The following is a 27,413-nucleotide window of genomic DNA, read 5'->3' as shown; positions in this document are numbered from 1 at the left end:
CTACAGTGAACTGTTACAGCCGCTCACAGGATCCTCCCTGCATCTTATCATTTTTATATTTTTCACACTTTTGCCTGTTGATGAATGTCTGCACTAAACCGTACCTAACAGCTTGATTTGAGACATACCAGTGGTGTCTGCTGTATAAATTCCTTGATTTAACCAAGAATGTGTAACATTACAACAATTCATAGCCACCTCACTTTATAGATGTAAACATTGGCACATGGGTTGTAGGATATCCTGTCCCCGCCTGTAAAAACATCCACCTTCAAGTATTTACTGAGGGAGAAATATCACGCTAGGAGTTACTGATTAATCACAGATGATCATTTAGTTACTAGCAGGGACACTGACACATTACAGAATAACGTAAACACAGAGAGAGAGAGAGAAATCCCAAATGTGTGTACATAAGCATCTTATTTAGTGTCTTTTCAATTAAAACACTCATCCAAAGCTGTGTTTAGTGAATGTTAGGTAGAAATGTTGCTGCTGTTTAAATATGCTACTATATGTTTTAAGACATATAAAAACACTTTGCTTTGAATAGTAATTTGTGTCTGATGAGGTTTTTCCTCAAATAATTGCTTTGTGAAATTGTCTTGAAATTACATCCACTCATTTGCCCATGTTGAAAAATCACTAGATGTCTCCTACTTTATTGAAAAGTCCATTCTCAGTGTATGTGCACTGAAAGTTTCAGGTTTCCAAATCATATTTATGTAACTTTAATACTGGAACACAAGTAAGGGGGGCTTTCAAATTGGTCATCTACAACATCTTTTTTGTTTTGTCCTTTTTCAGGTGCAAATTGTGTATTGCTGTGAAATTCCTACACTGCACTTCACTTGATAGACTACAGTTTACCCGTGTGGGTGGAAATGTGAAAAGGATGATTTTGTAAATGCTGCTCTTGTCTTTTTCTGTTTGTTGTGGCTAACACAGCTAATGCTAATGATCCAGGTCTCTGCATATTAACAAACATTACAATATGTACATTTATTTCTATGAAAATACTATTTGGTTACTGGTATCTACAACCTTACCTTGAACTTTTTAAGGTCATGAATCCTGTAAACTGAATACAGCAGCTTCCCATTGTGCTTTTGACATCCTTTAAACCTCATTAGCACCATTTTCTGCTAGCACATGGTGTCAAGTTTATCAACACCATCTCTAAAATTGCATAATTGTGTAATAGTAGGCAAGCAACTGGTGAAATCCTGCTTTGACCCAGATAATAGGAACCTGTTAGATGCTAAAGACAGTGACCTCAGAGGTGTGCAACAGGTGACCTAAGCTCTATTTTAGGTCAAAGCTAATCCACTAGAGAGAGGTGCTAACTGCACTGTTCTAAATTACTCCATTTCTTTAAAGGAATATGCCATGTTTGTGGGGGGTGTTGGTCAGTTATCCCTGCTGTTATAATCCTGGATGTTCATTTTGTTTATATATTTGCATATCAGGTGTAAAATAGACCATGATTAGGTGTTCTGAACAAATCAGTATGGCTTTTTGTCCAGAGGAGCAGGAAGAGAAAATATAAGTGATGGACACCAAAATCATCAGCCTTGATATACCATGTGTACACTTTTTTGTAACACATTGCACAAATTAACTTTACTTAATTATATATCATGAACAAAATAATGTGCTTCTGAATTTCTACTTGCTGTAAACAAATTCAAAATACGTTTTCTGAAACGATTAATTTGTTTTTGAGTCCAGCACTGGCACTTTCAGCTGCATTTTATCAGCTCTCTGGCTCAGCCTAGCCTGGCGGTAGGGGGGTGCCACTGTTATTTATGCTAACAGATATACTGTACACGTTTTTTGAGGACCAAGGTGGATTTTGGGGGGTTTCATTTTTAATTTAAGTTATTGAGTTTACAGGCAATACCAGTATATGTGATACAAACCTCTACTAAGATACTAACCTCTACACTTAAAGCATGCTAAACCCAAGAAAATAATATATAATAGATGTTTTTGCCATATAAGTTGACCATGACTCTTGTGTGATACAGCACAGTTTACAGTTCTGATTTAATAAAGCACAGCAGGGGAAAGAATGGCACAAGCATTTCCCTTCTTTGCTTGGAATTAAAAGCAGGCTGCTCAAAATGTTCCAGTGCGTAAAAAGTGTAATCTTTCTGTAAAGCAAGCACCACATATCCTTATTTTCCATTCATACAAGCTGTTTTCATTTGATCATCATCATTTTATCAAAGCAGCGCTCTATGAGATGGAGGACATTCTGTCTCGCTGTGGAATAAAGCTCTAAAATCGACCTGAAGATCTGCAAAAACAGCAAGCATTAATAGAACTCCAGAGTGACTAACCACAGCCACATGTGGGACAGTTGGCACATGCACCACAACATGGCAATTAAGTCCCTCAAACCCTTGAGTCATCGCCCACCCATGGCACATCAAATCCATCACCAGACCTGGCCGTAAGATGCTCGTTGTATTGTTTCTGTTTGAGTGATGTGCGTCAGTGGATCAGCCTCCACACACACACACACACAAACTCATATTAGAAGGGTCCTTGATGAAAGCGCCTTATGTCATCAGTAATTGAATCTTCACTCCTGTGTCTTGTCCGCTCCTATCTAAAGCCTTTGGAGGAGCAGATTATCCTCACACGCAAGACACAAATCATCTGTTTCTCATAAAAAGCTGTTCGTAATACCCATTACCCATTAGTAATAGACCCATTTTTCTCATCACTGCTGCTCTGTTTGCTGTCGATCCAAGAACAAACCGGCATGACGGTCCTGCAAGAGCAGCGTGGAGTGGAGACTTTCTGCAGGGTTGAATAGATGAGAAGGTTCTGGAAAAAAAGACATGTTTGCCCAAAATAACTGCCAGAGTCTAAGAGAGTCCTTACAACACCTTAAGAGGATAAGTCATTATTAGCATGGTACAGAACCTGGCACATGTCAGGACCAGTGTTGGGCTTGTTACTCAAAAATGTAATTTATACTCATTACTCTTTTCATAAGTAATATTATTACTTTACTTATTACTGTCTGCAAACAGTAGTTCGTTACACTACTCATTATAATACTTTTCCATTACACCCCACAAAATTGGTAATTGCGTCGTCTCTCTTCAAAATTCAGACTTTGCATGTGCACCTCTGCGTGAATGTCAGGAAAATCGCCGATAAGCACAACTAAGGCTTTAAATTAGCTCTTTTTAATACAGTTGTGCTGCTATATTGGATGTTGTTTCAGCAATAACTGCTAGCTAACTGCTATCAGGTTTAATGCAGTTGTGTTTTGATTTTGGACAGAGGTAAGTGGATACGTATTTTTCTGACATAATTTAAGAAAACACTGTATTATCTTTGACATCATATAAACAGCCTGAAAAATTAGTGAGTGCAGCGCGCTTTCAACATATCAGTCCAGTCCTCCGAGGCTTAATGTAGTTGGTTACTCCAGTGCATCTTGTCTGTCCATTGCCTTTAGGCTATAAGACTGGAAACAGCAATTCCATCAATTTATGTCCTGCAGAGAACCTCCAGTCAATGTTTTCCCTGTGTATCTGAAACACATTTCATTAGATTAAAACCATATGAGGATGTTATATGACCAGACACCAAACACAACATCCTTAACTGGTGCTGAATTGCAGTATGATGTTCAGTGTTCAAATGTGTGTCAAATAAAAGCAGTTACATCGGTGGCAACAGAGTGTTAAATGTAAATGACAGACCTTGTCTTGGGTCTGGACTCTGACAGATAAACAGGCAGTGGTCGTATATGATGGACAATCAGAACTGCTGCAGATGGCTGCAAAATTAGATTTGTGGGCAATTCTCACGTGTGTGTGTTTGGTTGTTTGTGAGCATGTGTTGGTGTCGGTGTGTTTTTGTGCCACTGTGTGTCTTCCTGTTTTAAGGTTTGTCTCTGTGTAAGTGAGAGAGACAGAAATATTAAGGGAAAAACTGTGTCATTTAGAGTTAAGGCTCCATAAGTGATTCTGTTTATGTTTATTTTACTAATTCACCGAACATGTAGCACTATATGCTGTACATAATTAGATTGTTTTAACACTTGATAGCGCTTTATTGTCTCAGAGATGCAAATTTTACAGTTTACCTATCTGGTCCAGTATGTTTCCTAGTGCAAAACATATGGGCAAAAATGTACAAACCTACAAAACATTAAATGCTGTTACTGTTTAACTATAGGTTTCTTCCTGTTGTTCAGTTACAGTACATACTAACCAGAGTCAACTTGATCATGTGCTGCCGTGTCCAGAGGAGGATGTGGGTGGCTGCTGCTAGACGTCAACCAACCAACGAATCAATCAGTGAAGAGGTTTGAAATGCACGACACTACATGCACATATCCACAATAAAGGCTCACGTGCATTGATGTGTAGGCTTGCACATGGCTAGGATGTGACTAGACCCATACATACATGATATGACCGCATGTATGCACATGACACAACAGAGTGACAGTATACTCTTCCTGTGCAATTTATCCAGGGTATGTAAAATCACTGACGAAATCACTGCCTTGGAGGTGCAAGGTTTAATCTGGGTCTGGAGAGACTAAGTCTGAGATACTGAGTGTCAGAGAAATTTGACATGCAAAGTCATAAAACTGTTGAAAATGAGCATTTAACCCCAAATCAGCAAAAGGGCTTGAAGGAAGTGGCATCCGTATATCTGAAAACTGCTGAGTGTGTATGCAGATAGCTCAACTGAATTTGACACAGAAAGAAAGAAAATCCAAGCTCATGAGTTTGTAATAGGTAATGTTAAATTTAAGACAGGATATTTAATTATGAGCCCAGCTTTAACTACTCTACTGATGTTGACCTGGCATCCATTCTTTTTGAAAGGTTTATGTACATGGTCTTTTTGCTGGGGCAATTACGCCCTTTTCAGACACAGAATATGGAAAATTACTGGCTTTATTCATATGTTAAAGTAATGACTTTTTGTCATTCAGACCTACAGTAGTTGGCAGTTATAAATGTTCCTTTATATAACTTTTATATAGCTTTGCTCAGACATGACAGGGCCTTTATGGTGATATTTGGCAGCCGGTGTACCTGATAACCTGAGCAGTGAGTTAGAAAGTAATGATATCAGAGAGGAAGAGTGTTTGCTGTTCTCTCACAGTCTGCATCACTGATGGATTGAAGCCTTAATTAATGACTGTCATGAGCACAAGTCACCTCGTCTTCTCACAGTGAGCCTAATCAACTAATACATTTTCTCCACAGTTTCATCATTTATTAGAGGATTCTGCTGCCTGATTCTGATACCCAACAGATTGAATGACAATTTGTTCATTTGCGACGTTTGCACATGTCTGTAAAAGGCAGCTTCTATGTTTTATGTCTCCATTTGTTTCATCACAGTACTCCTCGACAAAAAGATTCAAAAATATTTTGTCTGGATCAAATTAAGCGTAAGACTAATATTAACAGGTAATTCATGGGAAGTGTCGAATCACCTATTTCATCTGCATTCTAACTTATACAGCTTGCTTTTTGGATTATACAGATTTAGTTATATAAAGCTACAAAATCACACTATATTATGGTATTATGATACATAAAACAGGAGAATATCACAGCCATAATGATTTCAATAAAGTTATTGGATTTGCAGAATGTAACAAAATTTTTGAATTGCGATTTTTGAATTTTTTGATAAATACAGGTCAGATTTTACCCACAATACTTGACAAATTGTAGACAAATGTGTAAGTTGCACAAAAATGGAATAGGAAAATGGAAAGGTCGTAAAACTTTCAAATCAAAATTTCAGGTTACATAATTGTGTTTAGAGTGTTTCTCTTCTCTCAAATGTGAAAAAGGGTCACATTTGACCTGAACAGTAGCCCATGTAATAGTTAATAAGGCAAATGATTACCCTGTAATTTCTCTCTTTGCATATTTTACTTCATTCTGCTGTTGCCTTTACATTCCTCTTATGTCTTTACTTGTGCTATGTTGAAAGTGTTACAGAAATGTTACAAGGTCCAACGTAGTGAGATAACCGTCGTGTCTTTTTGCGTTAAAGTGACTCATTTTTCAGCATACCTAATGTTTTTACTAGACTCATGCCCAAGCATTTAAAAAGTTAAAACTGCTAGATGACAGAGCAGAAAAACATCTTTAAGTAATCAAACCATGCTGTAAGAGAAAGTTTCATTTGTTATGTCACTGTGTAATCGAGACCAGTCCTATCAGTTGGATCTCAGCATGTCTGAGCCATGTCTGAGTCTGCTCCGCTGAAACATAAATACATTACGGATTAAGACTTATCCTGCCAGAGACCGAGGTACTCATCATCCCTGTATCAGTAAATCATTTTGTGTAAGAGGTGATAGTTGGGTCCACTTGCCTGAGTTGTATAAGAAGTGTCCACAGGCCAATCCTGTCAAACTGAAAATAAAGGTGTCTCCTACATCTGGAACGAAATCTGTAATTATCAGAGTGACAAGATAATTAAATTTTCACTTTCTTAGAAAACTTTCCTTACCATCTTCTCATAGCCAATTGTTATGTAACATGGCTCATGACAGCGAAGGCTCAAAGGTCACTGAACATTCTGGAGTAGTTTTCATTTAATTATGGCTCAATAACAAATTAGGTTTGTAGGCTATGGTTTTCCAGTTGACCAGCCTGTTATTAGAAGATTTAATTTCAAGGAGGTTGCCAATGAATACAAGGGTTGCTCCCTTGGTTCCCATCTCAGAGGAAATGGTGGATAGTGATGTCGCTTTGCGTTCACACGGCAGCAGCGTTTAAGTAATAATGCCACGGCAACCCCAGAATGACCGTGTCAAAGAGCAGCGCTAGAAAAAAAAAAAACAATGTTAAATCAGACCCATGTTGATATGAAGTGAAGTTTTTCTTACTTAGTTAGGCTTCTTGGAAAATAAATATTTTCTGTTTATTTTATGTAGTGCCATCTTTATCCAGAGCAAGGAAAAGTTTACAGAGATAATCAGTAAATCTCAGTATTGTTCAACAAACAGTTGCTTGATAAATGTCTGTCATTCCTGTGGATAAATGGCCAAATGTGGTGTTGTGTCCAGTTAGTTGCAGCTTTCCCTGGAGTTGCTGCTCTAGTAAATATCTATATTAACAATGAGTCAGATGAGTGCTGTAATATGAGAGGTGTGGCTCATTAATACACAGTGAATTGTTATTCCACTCTACAGTTCTCCTTTTTAGCATCTTTCAGCTCGTCATTTTGGTTTCATGATCTGCAACTTTACAGTTTTGATTCACACTTCTTTCATCCACCTGCAGTGATGATATGTCAGTGTTCTTCGGCCCTGAATAGAGGCCAAAAAAAAACATCAAAACATTATTGCAATTTTAACTGAAATACAGAATCTCTGATTTTAATCTGGTAAATTGAGTTACAAAGTAATAATTTGAGCAGTTACTGACTATCATTTTGTAGACGTGTCCTATCAGCATGCATAAAACAGCTAGTTAGCTAATCTCCACATGTCAGTACCATGTGAGGGTTTCTGGGAACAACACAGAACGGACTGTTAACTTAATGAGGGTCTCAGTATGGGGTCAACAAGTGATGCAGCTGTCAGAGTGATTGACAACACAGATAGGGCATTAAATCAGACACATGATACAGGATAAAATCAAAATACTGGATGAATAAAAGAACAGAAATGAAAAGCGTCCTGATGAAAAAGAACAAAGGGATGTCTTGTCAGCCCAGAGATGCAGGACATCAACCAGATTGTTTGATGGAAAGCGAGTACACCTACGGTAAAGCAAAGCAATCACCAAACATGGCAGATTGCTGAATGTTCCCAGATATTACTCTCCTCAGATCGCCAGGCTGCAGTGTGGCATCTCGGCTCTGCTTCCTTCTCTCCCAGAATAACTGTGACGACACCACTGCGTGCATTAGACCATCTCAGCTCTCTGGCTAACTTCCTGATGTCCCCAACCTTGCTATAACGCACTTAAGGTCAGTTACGACAGCGTGTTGCATAAATAGGATCCTACAGACCTTCACTGTGTCATTAGTCACCAATATAGCAATTACATCTCCATTCTCTCGCCATGTGTGTCTTTAATGACTTATGTAAGGCTTTTAATAAAATAGTAAGTAGATTAAAATATTTCATTAAAGCTCTTGCTTCTACAGTGACATTAAATTCCTAGAAGTGGAGGTCAACTCAGTTTGAGCGGTGGAAATCATGTCCAGCATTCACAGAAGTGCCCTTTCATTCCCTGGTAAACACACACATTTAGCTCAGGCCTTGTATGTGAACATTTTTTTTGGCTTTTTTTTCTTGTTTCTTACAGTATAGATGTGTGTGTATCTACAAGAATAACTCCATGAGTCATGTTTGACTTTTTATTCCTTTTTCTTAGTGCAACATTTCTTGGATCACTTTGTGTTATTTAATTCATAACTGTGGGGAAACTATGCTTGTCATTAGCTTCAAAGCGTTATCATGAGCAGTGGCAGCTGACATAGTCCACCTGATTAGCACAGAAACAGCTTAAACTCTTCTTATTCTTAAAAGAGATGGTTCCCATCCTTCCCCTTATCCTCAACACTGGCGGAGAGTTACTAAATACTTTTACTCAAGTACTGCACTTAAGTAGGATTTTGAGGTACTTTACCTGAGTATTTTTGTTGAATGCTACTTTCAGCTTCTACTCTGCTGCATTTCAGAAGGAAATATTGTACTTTTTACTCCACTACATTTGTCGGTCAGTTATAGTTACTTTTCAGGTGTTTAGTTGGGGCCCCTTGTCATAATTTATGTCTGTGGGTTGTTAGCAGTTCAAACATAAAGTGCTTCGACTCTAAACTTTTCAGATGGTTTCATTGAATAACTGTTTGAGACCTAAGAGGTAAAATAATCCAGTATTTCACAGTTCAGTAGAACTTTGTTTTTTCTTCCTTACTTTACCTGAGTTATCATTTCACAACTTCTCAGATGTATCTTGAGACCCTTAGGAAGTAAGTAGGCTACTAACTGTAGTGGTACTCTAGAGACGTTTGAACTGCTAACAACCCATAGTTGAAGTAAACTGCAGTAAACATCATGAGCAGTTTAAACATATGATTGACTATATATTAATAGATCAGTCACAGGAGCCAGGGCTTTTACTTTTACACTTTTGCTGATAACACCTCTGTAGTTTAACATAAACAGTAGAAAATACTATACTAATATTTTTACATTTGTATTTTTATATGGTTGTTTTGGTACTTTTAATTATCTTAAAATACACACAGAAAATCCTGCTCTAGTTTCTTATCAGTATGTATTTCTTAACCTTGTTCTTCCTTCTTTTTTTGCTTATATATTTACTATATAGTATATTTACTATTCTTGGGTCACACAATATTTTACTCTGTCAGCGGTTACAATAATACATTTTTTCTCTTCTTATTTTTTGTTTCTTGGAGTGTATTCTGTTTCATTTTAAATCATTATAGCCTTTGTTGCATGTTGGCTGGTTTGATATGGGGCTGACAGAACCTTTCTAGTCCCAGTCTATCTGTAATGTGAACTGTTACAGGATCCCAATCATCCACTGGGGGTGCTAGAGGCTGCATGGCTGCCTGTCTGAATAACACTAGATTTAATACCTTTAATATCTTATTCCACACTGTCTAGTGTTATATTCTGTATCAGCTTGTTCCAGCTCTTCATTGATGCTACATGATGATTACACTGAGTGAGATATTGAAATCCATGTTTTTTCTTCATGCCTGCACTATTTCATAAAATATAAATATTGACATATTTCTTCACTGCAATGTAAAATAAAGTTTTTGTGGTTTTGAATAAAAAAAATTGACTGCACAATATTAGTATGGACCCATTGACATAATAACATAATGCTGATGAAGAAATGTAATTTAAGGGAAAGGAATTATTTTAATTTCTACTTTAAATAGAGGATCTGTGGTTAAAGAAAGAAATAGACTTTCTTTCTCCCTGAGAGTTAAATGAGAGGATCAATACAATTCTCTTTGTGTTAAGAATTAAACTGGAGCCAGGATGTGGTTAGCCCACCTTTAAGAAAGGAAAAGGCTAGCCTGGTTCTGTCCAAAGTAAAACAAAACACCATAAAGCTCACTAATTAACATGTTGTATCTGGTTTGTTTTATCCACACTCAAACATAAATGTAAAGTGACAATTTGTGGTTTTAGGGGGAGTTTATGTGCTGGAACTATTTCTTCAGGATAGCTGTTTCCCTTGTTTCCAGCCTGTATGCTAAGCTAGGCTAACTACATCTGGGCTAAAGCTCTGTGCTTAAAGGATAGGTTCACAATTTTTCAAGACAGTCTTAGAACGACAGTCAGGAGCCCAAATGAACACTGAACACTGAAACAGGTTTTGTTCACTGTAATCATTCCTCCTGTTCATACTGGCCATCAGAAGATCCCCAAAAATGTGCTTACAATGTAAGTGATGGGGGACAAAATAAATAGTAAAAATTATTTAAAAATTTATCTAAAGCTAATATGAGGATTCGGCCATTTGAGTTAGTCAAATAAAGTGGATATCTTCCACAGTTACAATCATTTTAGTAAAAAAATTCCCTCTTTGTGTCTTGATGGACACAGTATTTGGTGAGGCGTTCCAAAGATGAATTCCTGCGCTAACCCATACCTCTCATTGTTCTGCTCCTGCACTGTTTGTCCTTCAGCACACTCTGTACTTATCTACACTGTGACATTAGCCCTCCTCTCCCTGCACTCACGCTGGTACAACATTGATGCTTTTTTGGGATGCTGATGGTGATAGTAAAAAATTGATGCTCTGACTGGTTCACGATGACTTGCTGAGTGTAAACTTTGTAAATTGTGATCTTGTTAAAATATTTTTGAGTTTGAGTCTTCCCTGATGTCCCTCGGATTAATTTAGTTTAGTTTATTACATTTATTTACATCAGGGACCATGTAGAAAATACATTCATCTCAAACAAAGAGAAAAGATGCTTTGTACCAGATTTAGCTACTAGCTCATTTCTATCTGGTGTTCCCGGGCAGGTAAACAGAAATAATAAAACACGGAGCAAAACCTATCATCTCCTCTACAAATGGACAACCTATCGACATTCACGCAGACACAATGTGCGCACACACACACACACAGTAACACACTTCATAAGAATAAATACAATGCAGAATGTCAGATAAATGCGGACAAGACTGGTTACTTAAAATACATTTTTGAACTTAATGGGAGAAAATATGGAAATCTGTGCAGGTTTTCAGACTGACAGGTAGCTTATTCCATTTTAAAAAAACAAAAGCCTTGTTTAGAGATGCTACATTCTCACCTTGAAGCAGACCTTGAAGCTCTGCTCATTTGCTCAGAGCCGAGCTTCAGTGGTGGAGCAGCAGCGTTAGAGATCGACACAGGTTTCATCAGGACGAAAGCAAAGGTTTCTCTTCAGCTAATGGAGACAACAATGCATATTAATGAACGGTGTAATCGGGTATCTTCATAATGAATGCAGCAAGGAGTAGAGCACATAGTGTTACTGATTAGCAAGAGGGCAGTGTTATAGCACAGTGCTGTGTCCCTGACTTCTCACACACACACACACACATACAGACAGAGGATGATGCAGGATGTTCTGTGTGTGTGTGTGTGAGTTGACAGGATAGAGTATACAAGCGTAGTACTGATAGTGAGGAGCTGGCACGTCAGAGAGAGAGAAAGTACTGGACACTGTGTTTCTGGTTCATCTCAGGGGAAAATGTTGAACTTATAAAAGCAGGTGCAAATAAAACAGAATTAAAACCAAGATGAGAACAAACTGTGTGCTGTGTTTTAGCTGCAGGGTGTAACAAATATCCTACGCACTGTGTGTGTGGGGTTTTTTTTTGTGTGTGTTGTTGTACAACCTCTTATTAAAATGCACGGGTGGACTCAAGGATGAAAAGGATAAATTTGGTGTAAAACAGGCCAAACTCATTCTACAAACATCTACTGGGAGATGGAACAGCCCATATGTTTTTTTTATTGCAGCTGTTAAATGTGTGTGCGTGTTTTCACACATTCACAATTTTGTTTTTGCTCAAGTGCAAATTTTCAGTCATTTCAGTCACAGGAAGAAAAAAATCTTCCACTCCATGCATGTGAATTTATTAAGGCGTAGGGTTTGGATTTCTGTACTATACCTGGAGACACCGTGGTGCAAGCAGATCTGATTTTTAATCTCTAGTGAGGCCCATATGATGTACAACCATGAAGCTTGGATTTCTCTGAACACAGATTCAAGTTAGTTCTCTTTTGTCATAATTTCTTTATTTGTTTACCATAATTGCTGCTTAGATCCAGATGCCACAGACAGATCTACGCTGCACTGAGGATGTAAATTATGCAGGCTGAAAGTTTGATTAGATTATGTCATTTACTGCAAAACAGCTGCATCAGTTTTACATCAGTGAGACATGTTTCTGGGTTTAAGATCCTGACAATGCTAATATTTATGAGTGAAATTTGAGAGTTGACTCGTAATAGTTTCTAATTAATTGATTCTATGCAGAAGTGCTGAGTGCAAAGCTGGGCACCAGTGTGTCTATAGTGTGTTCATGTGGGGCTTGAATGGACCAAGTTATATGAAAAGCTCAACAGCAGCATGACGTTAGTATGGAGGAAATGAGAAACGATGCAAAATAAATTTATTTTTTGTTTTTTTATTATTATGTCTTAAGATTTTGTTTGCAAAAAGTGACATTGACAATAAATATACATTCACAATAAAAAATAGTTCAAAGAAACATTGAAGTGTACTCAGCCAATATAAAATCTATGACAAGATGTAAACAACATTATTTTTCCCGAACACTGCAGCTCCTGAGCCAAGAGTCTTTTTTCTCTCCTCTCTAGATCTGTAAAAGGCATGACGTCAACAAAACACATTTTACGCACTGATGCGCGAGTCTCACAAGGTATGAAGCCACGTCACACACTGGGCTCTGATTGACAGAACAAGCAAACATTCTCAAATGTCTCTTGGGGAATGTTTTTTTTGGCGATTTTGAAGTGGACTCGCGTGTCCAGTCAGTGTCCTTGGAAACAGCGCTGCGTCGGAGCGCGCTGCGGCGGCCACGGCGTGTCCACATCACCGGTGTCAGTTTGAGCGCAGCCGGCCACACAGGTCGCCTCTCAAGCTGACGCACCAGGCTCCTTCTACTTTCAAAGATTAGTCTTGCACTTGCACCTCACAGTCTGCTTAACTGATCACACATCTCTCTTTGTCTTTCCCCTGGCCGCCACCTACAGCTTTCTCCTTAATATACATGAGATCGCTGTGCACGCTGGGTCTGCGGGCGCACGGAGTGACCATACCGTATGCCTCTCCAATGTCCTTCAGCTTCTTGTTTTTCAGAGACTTTCTGTGCAGCATGTCGCAGTACTGCACGGAGACTTTCCGGTGAAGGTCGGGGCTCATTTCGTGAGGTAATTTGGCCAAGGTAAACAAAGTCTGAAACATCTTATCCACGTTCTCGTTGCGCTTGGCGGAGATCTCGAAGTACGCGCACTTCTCGTCTCCGTCCACCAGCTTCTCGATCTCCTCTTGCTGCACCTCCCTGTAAAACTCTCTGTCACCCTTGTTCCCGCAGATGACCAGAGGCACGTCGATGTTCTCTTTGATCTTGTTCTTCAGGCACGACTTGGTCTCGTAGATCTGGCGCTTGAGTCGCTGCACCTCCTGGAAGGAGTCTCGGTTGTCCAGGCTGAAGACGAGGATGAACACGTCACCTGAAAGGAGAAAATGATGCTTTGGTTAACTTGGTTTGCTTTTGAGTCATGCAAAGTGTTAAAGATGCACTTTGAATTATTTGTAACCCTGCAGTAGGTTATAACAGGCACTCGTGCAACCTGCAGCGCATGGTGCGCACACTGAGCTGTATTTCAAATGCACTTTTGCACGATCACCTTTGCTTTTTGATTCTTTATAATTACATTCTATCCTGCACAAACGGAATGATACAGATGTGGATAAGTACCTGTCAGTATGGATAGTCTCCTCATGGCGGGGAAAGGGTGGTTCCCTGATGTATCCAGTATGTCTAGCTGGTACACGTCTCCCTTGATACTGTACAGTTTCCTGTGAAAGTCCTCGATCGTTGGCGTGTACTGCTCGTCGAACCTCCCGTTCAGGAACCGGGACACGATGGCTGTTTTCCCAACTTTGGTGGATCCCAAAATCACCATCCTGTAGCAGTTCTTTGCCGGGATGTCAAAATCGCTCTCGGAGGGCGTCATTTTCTTAATCATGGTTAAACCCCGGCGCACTGACTGCTTCTCTCTGAATACGTGCGAGTGCGTAAAAGACGCCTGAGCAGTCTTTATACAGCGGGGATTGTCTTGATGCTCTGCTGTGCGTTTCTGTCTGGATTCGGGACTGGAGTCGTGTATTTAAGCGCACGGCAGACCCCTCCTCTCGGCCACGTCACAGCTCAGTCAATAGGTACTCGCTGCTCCATTGAGCGCAGGGAAAAGCGGACCAAACTCCCACTGGTGCGTCAATCTGTCATTTCTGCTGAAGAAACTGAACTGAAACTCTTCAGAAGCGATAATGAGCAGATCATTAAATGCATTAGAATATACAATATTAAGGGGATGAGATATGACAACTGACACTGCATGTAACAGTAGAACAACAACTTCTAAGAAGTGTTGCTAAGTTAATAATTGACTCTTCTTCCGGCACTTAACCCGGTTCGGTACACTGTGTGTGAAATCAGTGTGAACCTTTGACTTTTCCACAAAATATAAACCATACACAGCGGATATGAGTTCTACTAGAATGAACAAATACGTAGCTAGACAGTTACTGCTAAACTGGATTTATACTCAGAAATCCTGAATCTTTAAGAAGCCTTTTAATAAAGTGTGGTTATTGTTTTAGTTTGCAATCAGCAGCACTGAACACTGTTTTTAGTGTACTCTAAAAGATTTGGCTACAATTCTATATCCATCACTGCTGTATACAAAGTCATATTGATTTATGTATTCATTCATCTCCTCAGTGACTGCTGCAGCCGCTTCTTCATGTCAGCAGGCAGAGGAAGGAGGCTGCAGCAGCTTTGTCTGAGGTGAGTAATGCTACAGTTACCACAGTGACCAAAAGGGGGCACTCAGGGTACAAAGTTCTACAGATCAATGAAATGACATATCTGGTGAAAAAGCTTCAATGTGGAGAGGCTTTGTGTGTATGTGTCAGCATATAATAATAATAATAATAATAATAATAATGATAATAATAATAATAATAATAATGGTAATCATAAGTTTATTTATATAGCACCTTCTTAGAGCAGACGTCACAAAGTGCCTCACAATAAAAACAAACAAAAGAAAAACAAGAGATAGAAATAAGAGACAGAGCAACGGACATTAAATGCAGGTATCCAGCTAAGAATACAAGGCAAAAACAGAACTACACAAAACTAAAGCAAGTCTAAACAAATTGGTCCTGAGCTTCTTTTTAAAAGGTTTCCACAGTATCCATAGATTTTAAGTCCAATGGGAGAGAGTTCCAAAGTTTAGGAGCTACAACCTCAAAAGCACAGTCTCCTTTTGTGTTGAGCCTGGAGCGAAGGACAAGAATCAAACCCTGATTTGAGGACCTCAGATTCCTGCTGGTGTTATACAGCTGCAGTAGCTCTTTAATGGTGGCAGGTGCTTGATCATGCAGAGCTCTGAATGTGATTACAAGGATCTTGAACTGGATTCTGAATTTGATGGGAAGCCAGTGTAAAGACATCAAAGATTGGTGTTACATGAAACCTTTTGGGGGACTTAATCAGGAGCTTGGCAGCAGCATTTTGGACCATATAAGCAGCCTCCATCTGTCTTCAAGTGGAGGGTTGTTGTTTTTTTTAATCACAGCTGCCAAATGCAAAAAGACAGGAAGCTGTGTATCGCCATGGTCATTCATCCATAATGAACAACAGTTATTAGAGAAGAAAAAGATGTGTGTGGCAGTGCGAACAAAGGTTTAAAATAACTGACTAGACTTTTATACAAATTGAAAGGAGTGTGTGTAAAGAGAAGGGGAGGAGGCAGTTACTGGCTCAGACTGAAGGCAAAGGAACAGTTGACTCTCCGGAGCTACTTATTATGATTCAGTCAGTTGTGAAGAATGACATACTTACTTAGTGGCACAGACCAATGAAAATATGAGAATTCTGATGCAGTTTGATTAAAGTAACAGTGTAACCTGAATTTATGCTTGGATATATATTAAAATTCTACTCTGATATGAACAGCAGCCACAGTAGGTAAAGTAAGGGCTGAAATAAGTTAATCACCATCACACTCATTCATCTAGTGGAGAGATAAAGAGAGTCACAATCTTGAAACTTTTGATTAAAAGGTTGAAAATTCCTTGTTCAGTCAGAGACATTTACATCAAGGCACTGGTCATTTAAAGCAGTTAGACTGGGATCTCAAAGAATCTGAGCTGTGAGAAGTAACCCCCCCTTCATAAACATACATGAACATCGGATCTTATTTAAATCAACGTTTCAGAAAATATAGCACAGGAGGGAGAGGATGGGTGGTGGAGGGAGCTGTGTATCAGCAGCGTAATAGTAAGAAGTGTTGGGTTATAATGGCTGCATTGCAAACAGGCATGGATATGTCTGGATGCTGCTAGTCAGATAGTTAGCCAGACGAGCCACTGATGACGAAGCATGAATGTAGCAGCTGATACCGATCGGCTACTGCAAAGTCTGACATTGTGGGTAAAACCAACCCAGACAAAATCCGAACAACTGCTGACATGCCTCACAGTTTGAAAACCTCTAATCCTCACCCTTGAACTGATATTTTATGCGCCATTTGTCATCCCTTTGATATATTGATACAATGTCCAACAAGTGAGTTGTAGTTTCATTCTGACAAGCGGTATTTATCTGAGACACAGTGGAGAATGTAATTAAGTACATTTACTCAAGTACTGTACTTAAGTAACATTTTACATACTTGTACTTGAGTATTTCAATTACATGCTACTTTCTACTTTTACTCCACTACATTTCATCAACAGTCACAGTTACTTGTTACTTTTCAGATTAAAATTTTAAACTACCCAGTTAAAATTAGCTCCACCTCAACAAACTGCAACGTAAAAGTACTGCTTTCATGTTGATGCATCATTAATAATGATCCACTAATATAATAATACAACACTGACAGGGGCAATTCTGCATATTTATTTTTACTTTTGATACTTTAAGTACATTTTTTTGCCTGGATGTTTTAATGTGGAGAATTTCATTTGTGTCATTTTTTAATACATTTTAATTAATTTCTAACAAAGTGATTTAACTTTTTTGTGGAAAAAAACATTTCAGACACTAATAATTGTTCAAAGCAGAGTATTTTTATGTCTTAAAACATATCTGGAGGAGATCTTTAAGTAAAAACTTTTAATGCAGGACTTGTAATGGAGTATTTTTTATAGGTAGTATTAACACTTTTACTTATGTAAATGATCTGAACACATGTTCTAAGATCCAGCCTAGATCCCACAACATTACAGAACAAGCTACAAACACATTATAATCATTAACCTGGAATTACAAACACAGATTTAATGTGTTTCATGCCCTTCAACATGTGTACCAATTAATTTCTGCAAAGATTCTGGAGCTTTAAACTGCAGAAAGACAGTTTAGCTATGCACAGTCCAACAAACAAACATGCAACTTGTGAGTCAGTCTGTGAGTATGTTGTGACTAACTGGGCGGTATGATCTTAAACAACCAAATAAATGCTCTTCACTCCTGTTCTCACCAAAGAAAAACCCCAATGTAAGTGTGACTGGCCCCTGAGCCTTTAGACTCTGGGATAATAAGTAAGCGTATTGTCCGATTCAGTAGAGGATCAGGTTAACAAACTACATAGTGTGCGTCACAGAGTCAGTGGACGACGACACTCAGCCTGCTCAAAGCCTCTGTTAACTTTCCTTTTTTTTGTTGTTTCCTGGGGCGTCCTACGCAGATAAACAAGATCTTTGCTACTTGTTGAAGAAAAATAGGCACACTGACCTTATGTATTCCATGACCTTGCCACCTGTGTGAATGTGTTTTTGAAATTTTTTCATGAGTCATGACCCTCTGTCTTTTAAATATGTGTGTCTCGGGGCAGCTGCAGAGCAAGAAGAATAATGTGTTCTTGAGTGTGAGAATATGTACTTTCACCAATGTGTTACCCAGCGTAAGCTCCAACAGAGAGACAGACAAAAAGAGAAACAGAATGAGCAGTGCATAAAAACATGATAACACAAAATGCTTATTACAGATATGAAATAGATGCAGTGAAGAGGCGTCAACGTTGGGGGAGGTAGAAAAGAAAAATCACTGATGTCTAGACTGCAAAACCATTCGAACAGTTCTCTGATGCTGCATCCAGCTCTCCCTCTGTCGTTCCATCACAGCCACACTAGAAGCAAAAACATATATAAGCAGAGCCACAAGTGTGTTTTTTTTTTCACTGTGTGAGCAGAGGCAGGACAGTAACGAGGAAGAGGTGGCGTGTGAAAACAATGGTCATGTTTGGCCGGCTGATAGATAACAACACTGCAAGGAAGGACTGATGTACTGTAGTACAGCAGTGGAACAGGAAACAGAGAGTGGAAAAACAAATGCTGCCGTCAGTGAGCAAATACGACTTCTACCAGGCAACCCATAAAAGACAAAGTGAGAGAAATACAGATCAGGGATTTCATCTGTGAAGCTGGTACAAAAACTGTCATGAAATGTTGTAAATATGCCTCATAATCAAATGCAAACTGTTCATTTAAATGTACTGAAGGTGAAGATTTTTCCACCTCCGCAGGTGCTCACAGTTACAGCTGGACACACAACAATAAAGTGCAGGTTTAATATGTCTAATGTGTACAGTTATAATCAGTTTTAACAGTCATACGCTTTGGTACCAGGGTGCAAATGCATCATACAAAAAGCAGTTTTTAAGCTTCAAAGAGCTCATGTCTGTCATTGGTACTATTATATTTCCAGTCTGTGTGTGTGTGTGGATATATTGTGACAGAGGGTGGGGAGTATTTTCACATTTTCTGCTGTGTCAACCTTTTCAAATGTTTTTGTTATGTGACAGTTGGTGCTTACCTAGCATTTTTCGAATGTGAAATATGTTACTTTTGATTGTCATGTACCAAGAAGTAAATAGAAATAATATTACTTTTTAGTGTTGCTTGTGTTTTTTGTGGGTGTGTGTGTGTTTTAATTGGGCCTTGAGCCCTATAAGGGAAAAAAAGTCTCTAATAGTCTAAAAACATTCCAAAAGTTTTAATGTTTCTTGTGTTTGCCTCACAGCGTCAAAATCTTTTTTGACCAGATAAGGACTTAATTGTGGTTCATAACCATCCTTATAAGTGAATTTTCTATGAGCTAAGTGAAAATACTGTCTGGTTTATGAGATGGTGTGTGAGTTTACATAGTCCTAAAATCTTGTAACCTCACACACCATGGCTACATATACCACAAAGAAACATCTTTTTTTTAAAAAGTTTGTGTCTTACAGTTTCAAACAAGCTTATTGCTTTAACTTAGTAGTTTATTGAAGTGTACTTTTCTGTAACACTTTATGTGAGCATGCAGCTGCCTGCATCTCTCTCTCTCTCTCTCTGTGTGTGTGTGTGTGTGTGTGTGTGGCCTAAAGGCCTGTAAGAATAATCTGTCAGTGGGGCCCGTCATTCCTCACTGACATCACTGACTAAGGCACAGAAGTGCTTTGTGCTCAATGCTAACATGTTGATGTTCACCATCTTAGTTGAGTGTGTAAGCGTGCTAACCTTTGCGAAGTTGCAAAGCACTAAACACAAAGAGCAGCTAAGGCTGATGGGAGTGTAATCGTTTTTTTTTTAATATTTGGTTGTAAACCAACTATTAGACAAATAGTAATTTTGACCTGACCGTAGAGCTAGATTATAAGTCAGGGGTCACCAAAGTGATAACAATACATCCTGAGGGGAACATGAATGTCTGAATCAAATGTCATGACAATCCATCGAATAGTTGTTGAGACAATAGTTAAAAACAAAAATGTCAACCTGCTGGTGGCAGTAAAGGTAAAGTCAGGGGATCACTACAGTCAGTAGTATTCATCCTCTGGGGAACATGAATGTCTGTACAAATTTTCATGGCAATCTGTCCAACAGTTCTTGAGATATTTCAGTCTGGATCGAAGTGGTGGACCAAAAAATCATGGCTCAAGTACTGGCTTCAGGTCACTGATGCAGATATCTGAGACAGCAGGATGGGGTCAAATTTGATATTGACTGTTTGCTTGTATGTGAAGTGCTGCAAATACATTTTATCTACATGCAAATAGCTGAATGTTACCTCAGTGGTAATTAGCCCACTATTTGACAGCCACTTATAGAGATAAAAACACAGTTTAGAGAGAAATTTAAGTGCAGGCATATTACTGATTACCTGATTATTTTTTGCACATATAAATTGCTGAAAACAAAGGGAAACTTAATTAATGTAAACAAAATAAGTAAAGCATGATTTCAGCTAGCACTCCGTATATCGTTTTTTCCTCAGGCTCACACAAGGACAGATGGAACAAAACCAAGCAATCCAGCATTCCTGAATGGTTTTGTTGTAAAGACAGATTTTCATAAGATAGACTTCTCAACATGAGAGTAGGGAAAGAGCAATACAATATGGTCAAGGCAGTTATTTCACTGTGACTGACCTACTTTTGAGTATGAAATAAAATGTGACAATGCAGTTCGTGCCTTACTCTCAAAGCATGTATTATACAACAAATTCCTTTCATATAGCTGAAAGTTTTGAAGGATATGATGGCTGACACCAAAAACATTCTTCTTCTTACTACAAGGCAGATCAATCGAAGGGTCTCGCTGATCCTAAGCAAAAATGATCTTGTCGTGTTTAAAGTGGCTATAATCAGTATTTTATATTATAGCAATGTAGCAAAAGACAATGTGTAATGTCAGAGGCATCACTCACTTTAATGAACCTACAGAGAATATCAGTGACTCTGCAACTCTCTTCATCTTTACAGAGCTTTTATAGCGAGTTTCAGCTCATTGTTTAGCTGTCCGCCTGCAACTTTACTGTTTTGGTTCACTCTCACCAGTCTCACAGCGTCGTTTTCAGATGCAGCAGGCAGCTATTTTCAGAGAAGAAGCTCTAAAAACCCACTATACACTACTTGCTCAGCACTAAATGGCAAACAGACACAGTTAGCTGTAGACTAGCTGGTGAACATAGTGGTGCATTTAGCAGCTAAAGAGCCAGATATTTCTTTTTTTTTTCAGCAGTTGGTGGAGACCAAAAACAGAGCTAAAGCAGAGTGAATATTAGACTTATATTCATCAGAACCAGACCAGACAAACAGAGCGGAAGAGCTTATGTTTACATGTAGCACTGTAGCATGAGGGAGTACAAAGATGACGAGGGGAGGATGAGTGGAGGACATTTCTCTTCGTTTGATAACGTTAAAAGTAAAGTTAGACTTGTTGTCTGCTTCCAGACTCATTTTAAAAAAGACAAGAGAAAAAGAGAGAGAGAGCGCATAAGCAAGCAGAGAGAAAGAGAGAGAGAGAGAGAGAGAAAGCAGCGGTGGTCGAGTGAGCTAGAGAGTGACTGAAGAGAGGGAGCTGCAGTAGCGAGAACAAAGCAGTGAGTCAAAGAAATGAAATGTTATTTTCTAATTGTTTCACAATGGTTATGTTCTACAGCACAAATAAACACATCCACACCTCTGCACACACCCCACACAACCCTGCCTCACGTTACCTACTTGTATGAATGGTACTAAAACAAAATTTACTTTGTTTCACCATTGTCATATTACAATTATTAATCTTACATAGCCACAAACAGATACATTATCTCATTGCTATGCATCCTGCAAACAGCTGTGTTTAGTAAGTCAGTTTTTATTTTGAACATGTAAAAATAAAAAACAGATAAAAACAAAACAAGAATTATAATAAAATGAAATAAACAATAAACCCTTACAACAAACTCAACAAACAAATTGTCATAATTTTATAATAAAAAGAAAAATAGTATTAAAAATAAGTTGCGTTTTTCTTTCACTCACTTCCAAAACAAATGCCAGATCAAGATCTTTGGGTAGATCATGGGAAATGCATCTTCATTCCGGAAAACACTACGGCTTTTATCAACAGGGGCTGCCATAATCAACACAAAATGAAAGCTCCTTGTAGTAATTTTAACAGGGAATTAAGTTCAACTTTTTGGCTGGGTCTTGTTGTCACTGTGAGTTTGCCAGGAAACAAACAGAAACACTGTCCAGAAATGGGTGTCAAGAAATACTATACATAACTCCTTCTAAATCCACAAGTTGACATTATGATTAGTGATGCTAAGTTACTCATCTCCTGGGTCTAACTCCATAGTTAACACAAAAACATAACAGTGGTACCGATCTTCTCATCTTTCTGGCAAAACAGCAAATAAGTGCATTTTCCAAAATGTTGAACTTTATGACCAGCCTGGACTCCTTTGGATTTGGCACATACTTCACAAAGTATGAGTCTAACATGACCACATTTTGTACTTATGACAAATCCTCACCTAAGCTGAAAAGGTATGTAGGTAGAAGGTATATATATATTATGTTGGGTGATACAAGGGCATGCAGGTTTTGCGTGGAGAGAGTAGTGACATAAGATTCTCGGTTGCTCATATAAACACAGTAGACCGCAGTGATATCACAGCACTGTTCTTCGAGCTGTTTGTCTCTGAAATCAATCAGGCAGCTGAAGTGTGTTTCAGGCTGTCTGTGTTGCTCTCGTTTCTGACGCAAATCACTGCTTGCTGCAGGAGAAAGAAGAAAAGAGTGTCAAAGACCACTTGCTGGAATTGCTGCTCTTCTTGCTCACTCAGGCTTCATTTTACATGATCAGTACAGAGAAGGTCAAGCCTGATGCTTTATACTGAGGAGACAACAAGTAGATTTTCAAAATGCCAAATTCACACATTGAGCCAAAAAAGTGATTCTGTGTCTTTAAAATGTTTAAATATACACATTTATTTACTAAAAAATGAAGTTTTGATATTGTCTTACATATTATTTTTGTACTTGTCTGTGATGAAATAATTTCAAAATGAGCAAGAAAATTCACTGCAAATATCTTTGCATTTACATAATTGTTAAATCTACCTGATGGTACTTTACAATTTGGTGAGAATGCCTTTGTGCTGATCGTGTTTGGCAGTGACACTGCTGTTGGCTTGTAATTCAGAAAGGAACAAAGTAGAAATTGCTGGATAAGGCTGTGTTTTTCCTCAGTTCATCAAGCCCGTCCTCCCAAGGTTACAGTCACATTTCTTTCAATGAGGCCAAGAAAATGGATGTGATGTGTTGGCTAATAAAGTTTGCGAACTTGTAGTGTGACTTTGGACAAAACAAGGTGCTGACCCACCACTAGAATAATGACTTCTTCATTTTCACACACACTGTTTACCACTTGAGACTGAAAGTTCATTTTTGTCCTTGGTAAGAGTTGACAAAATTATGATTGAAAGCTCCAGAACAGCTTCTGAATGCACCTTGTGGTAAAGTTGTTTCCATTAGCTGACCAAACTATATTAGCTTATCGTTACATCAGTACTGGTGTCCAGTAGAGATCAGGATATAGTCTGCATGGCCAGAGATGAACAAGGTTGAAATCGGCTAGAGTTGGCTAGAGATATCACTGAAAGCAGTGTTTTGAGCTAAATGCTGCTGTCAGCATGCTGACATGCTGATGTTTAGCAGGTATAATGTTTACCATCTCAGTTTAGTGTGTTAGCATGCTAACATTTCTAATAAGCAATTAACGCAAAGTATTTTAGTAATAGTAATAGTAGTATTTTGACTTGATGTTGGCTGTATATGGAAAGTTAAGAGACCACCAAAGTTATAACAATTCATCCTTATGGGACTGAACGTCCTTACCAAATTTGATAGTCGTCGTCAACCTTATGGTGGTGCTGAAGGAAAAGTAAGGTGATCACCAAACTAGGATTCACTCTCTGGGGACCATGAATGTCTACAAAATTTCATGCCAATCCATCTCATAGTTGTAGAGATATTTGTCTGTCTGGACCAATGTGGTGGACCGACTAGCTGACCAATCAACCGACACTGCCATTGCTAGAGCCATATCGCTAGTGTGGCAAGTAACAATAAGTGGTTACAGTAGTTTTTGGCTCTTTCAGTTCAGTACGGCTCAAATCACAAAGAGAAGTGGCACTGCCACAATTTTCCTGACTCATGCTAAGGAAGAATAATTGTGCCTGCTTTCACCCACATCTGCTTGAAAGTGTCGCTGCCTTAAGTGCTACCATTAGAAGTCTTGATTTCTTTAGCCACAAAGAGAGACCAGTCCTTTAAATTGACTCACTCTTTTATTACATAAAAAACTGACATACAGTACGTCACCAGGCAGTGTGTATTGGTTTGCATAGGTACATTTGAAAACGATGTATGTCATATATTTCAACATTAAAACAGTGCAAACTGTAAGATTTGAATTCTGTTATTAAAACACCAATGACAGTGTTGAAGGCTGTATCTTGGATTTGTGCTGGTTTTGTAAAACAAAAAACATTCAACTCTTAAATCTTGTTTTGCTTTGAATGACACTTCTGAGAGATTAAAATCCCAATTGCTTGAGATAAAGAATTTACAAAACCTGAACTGAGAACTTGTGGTGCTGATGAACTTGAAAACTGCAACCAAACATCTAGAAATGGAGCCATTTGCACCATTTTATGTCAGGAATAACACAATGCCTGGATCAAAATGCTGTACAATTTATGATGACAATGTAATACAATAGGAAGGAACACAAAAACACAAGGAATTATAATTTGTAATATTATCAGTATCACAGGTCATTAACATCACTGGGTCATTAAAGGATAGGTTCACTTTTTTGAAATCCATCTTAATACTGACGTCCCCATTGAAAGAGTTTTTGGTCACTGTAATTGTTCCTCCTGTCCACACTGGCCACAAGTAGATTCCTTCCTAAAGTGATTTCAATATAAGAGCCTGGGGACAAATTCCACAGAGTTAGACAAATCAAGTGAGTATCCTCCAAAGTCATAGTCGTTGTAGTATGAAAAGTAGGAATGTGGTACCAATAAGACTGTAAACATTGAAGTCTCTAAAAAGATTGCTTGTTAGGGGACAAGTTTGTATTCAGATGTATACCTCTCTTTTTTGTATGGAAGTTTCTGTCTGGTGAATACCTGACATCAACTTTAAAAAGTAGGTTGTGCGTACAGTATCTCAGAGTAAGGGTGAATGGTTTTCTGTTTTCTGTTGCAACCCTTCTTTATTATTTGGGATGTTATGGTGGGTGTGTTTAAACTGTGCAAATCTAGCCTAGTACAGCTTTTAAGTTAAACATTTTGGGAATTTTGCTTATTTTATTTCTTGCTGAGAGTTAGATAAGAAGATCAATACCGCTCTTAAGTCTGTGTGTTAAGTATCGAACTGGAACTAGGAAGCGTTTAGCCTAGCTTAGCATTAAGACTAGAAACTGTAAAAATGTCTTGATGAAAAAGAGCTTATCTGTCTGCCCAGTACTTTGGTGCAAAAGCTCTACTGGTTGCCTATCAATCTAACTGTGATGAAGACTCTGGGAAGTCACTGCACCCAGCTGTTTGCCAAGAAATAGTTACAGTACATAACTCCCTGTAAAATGACTGAATTGTCATTTTCACACTTCTGTTAATGTATCGATTTAACAAATGACATATAACATGTTAATTAGTGAGCTTTAGAGGTGTTGGTAGGTATATTTTTGAACTAGACAGAGCCAGATTAGCTGTTTTCCCCTGCTTCTTGCACATATGCTAAGCTACGCTAATTGTCTCCTGGCTCCAGCTTCATACTTAATGCACAGACTTAAGAGTGGTATCAATATTCTCATCTAACTACTGGCAAAAAAGTGAAAAAGTACATTTCCCAAAATATTGAACTATTCCTTTCACTTGACATCCTTACAGAATAAAGTGTGCCATGTGGTCTAGCGATAGAAACAATGGCCTCATGTAGCTTCACAGAACAGTGTAAAATAAAAACAGTGGTTTCACTTAGTAGCTGCATTATAAACGTTGCTGTCATATCCACGTTGGGGGTGGATTAATAATCAAGTCTTTTGGGAAGTCACTCTGTCGTTCAGTCTGTCTGTCCTCATGACAGGAAGGGAATCCTCAGCCAAACCAGGAACAGGAGGCGTCTGGGTGGGAGGCGATTATTCATGTTTGCGGCGCTGACTCCTCTCCTGATAGATCTGTTCAGTGAATGGTCTGTAAATACAGCAGAACAAACATATAATGGGACAATAAATCACAGATTGGAACACGTACCACTCTGTGCCAGGACCCTGCATGCGTGTGTTGAACCATGAGATAGCTTGCGTATATGTGTGTGTATGATAGGAAGATGCTGTGTGTCTCCACATGTTCCCCATATTAACGGCTCTGCCAGAAAAGTGCAGCTCTGTTCCTGGTGTGTAATTAAGGGAATGTTAAGTAACTAATAGAGATAGTAAGAGAAAAAATATTAGACAGACGCACTAAAACAAGCCAGGGATTGGAGCTGTTATCATGGGGGCTTCACATATTGCGTAAATCATTTCAGATGCTCAAACCTCTTTAAAAGTTATTGTCACATAGATATTTAATGTGTGCATTTCATTGTTAAAAAACATTCAATGCTCACACACGGTTTCATATGCCCACCATAATAAAACCACTTTAAAGGCCTGGTCACACCAGAAAGTGGCACAGTGTAATTAATCTGCTCGTTTTCATGAAATAAGTGGTGCTAGAGGCTTGGTCTTGTAGTAACTACTTGCAGGGCTAGCTGGTGAACTGTTGCTGGCGAGTGAAGCGCTAACATGCTGGGCAGCTGGGACATGCCAGTGCTAGTCATTCACAATAGTTCTCTGAGTTTGTTAACTGTGTTTATTTGGTCTCAAACGCAACAACAAGTTCACACATTTTATTTAAAAGACTTATGTTACGTTCACATGGATTCAGGCAGACAGACAACACGTTCTGGATGACACAGGAAAAAAAAAAACAGTCTGACTACATGGCATAACGGCAAAACGAAAACCACATGACAATATGACAAAATGCAGCTTTCTCTTAATATTGTCACAGTTAGGGGAGCAGGTGGACCAAAATGAAGGGACCGATGCAGAATTACTGATTTGAGATCTTTACATAGAGTTAAGCAGTCAAGTAACAGAAGGCTCAGGTAACAGGCTGGTATGAAACAAGGAACATACACAAGCTGGAACACCAGAAACATTGATGACAATCTGACAAACAACTAAGCGAACAGACAGGTGTA

The 27,413-nt window shown here is 38.6% G+C and overlaps 2 protein-coding genes and 1 long non-coding RNA gene across 4 annotated transcripts in view; 1 reads left to right on the top strand and 2 right to left on the bottom strand.

Annotated features, from left to right (window-relative positions):
* Positions 1 to 27,413, top strand: part of LOC137171903 (uncharacterized) — a 60,253-nt gene that overhangs the window by 6,146 nt on the left and 26,694 nt on the right. For both annotated transcript variants that reach the window (XR_010924832.1, XR_010924833.1), the window contains exon 2: positions 4,226 to 4,336. This is a non-coding gene — a long non-coding RNA (uncharacterized lncRNA). The remainder of the gene's footprint in view (positions 1 to 4,225; positions 4,337 to 27,413) is intronic.
* Positions 12,688 to 14,418, bottom strand: LOC137172224 (dexamethasone-induced Ras-related protein 1-like). The gene is made up of 2 exons (XM_067576525.1): positions 14,021 to 14,418; positions 12,688 to 13,772 (listed from the first exon to the last, which is right to left on the bottom strand). The coding sequence occupies exons 1-2, from the start codon at positions 14,289 to 14,291 to the stop codon at positions 13,243 to 13,245; spliced, it is 801 nt and encodes a 266-aa protein (XP_067432626.1). The 5' UTR covers positions 14,292 to 14,418; the 3' UTR covers positions 12,688 to 13,242.
* The window catches only part of pemt (phosphatidylethanolamine N-methyltransferase), a 74,062-nt gene continuing 71,075 nt past the window's right edge, over positions 24,427 to 27,413 (bottom strand). The window contains exon 7 of the mRNA XM_067576094.1: positions 24,427 to 26,359. Coding sequence (XP_067432195.1) covers positions 26,305 to 26,359 — 55 coding nt within the window. The 3' untranslated portion in view covers positions 24,427 to 26,304. The remainder of the gene's footprint in view (positions 26,360 to 27,413) is intronic.

The sequence above is a fragment of the Thunnus thynnus genome, chromosome 20 (assembly GCF_963924715.1).
Source record: "Thunnus thynnus chromosome 20, fThuThy2.1, whole genome shotgun sequence".
Classification (NCBI taxonomy): Eukaryota; Metazoa; Chordata; class Actinopteri; order Scombriformes; family Scombridae; genus Thunnus; species Thunnus thynnus.
Note: the sequence above shows the minus strand (reverse complement) of the source record. Positions and strands in the feature narration are given on the sequence as shown.

Excerpts from the sequence above, each read along its gene's own strand:
- LOC137172224 (XM_067576525.1), bottom strand. The coding sequence starts at position 14,291 with ATGATTAAGAAAATGACGCCCTCCGAGAGCGATTTTGACATCCCGGCA. Across the intron at positions 13,773-14,020 it reads GAGACTATCCATACTGACAG|GTGACGTGTTCATCCTCGTC; the intron begins GTACTTATCCAC and ends TTCTCCTTTCAG.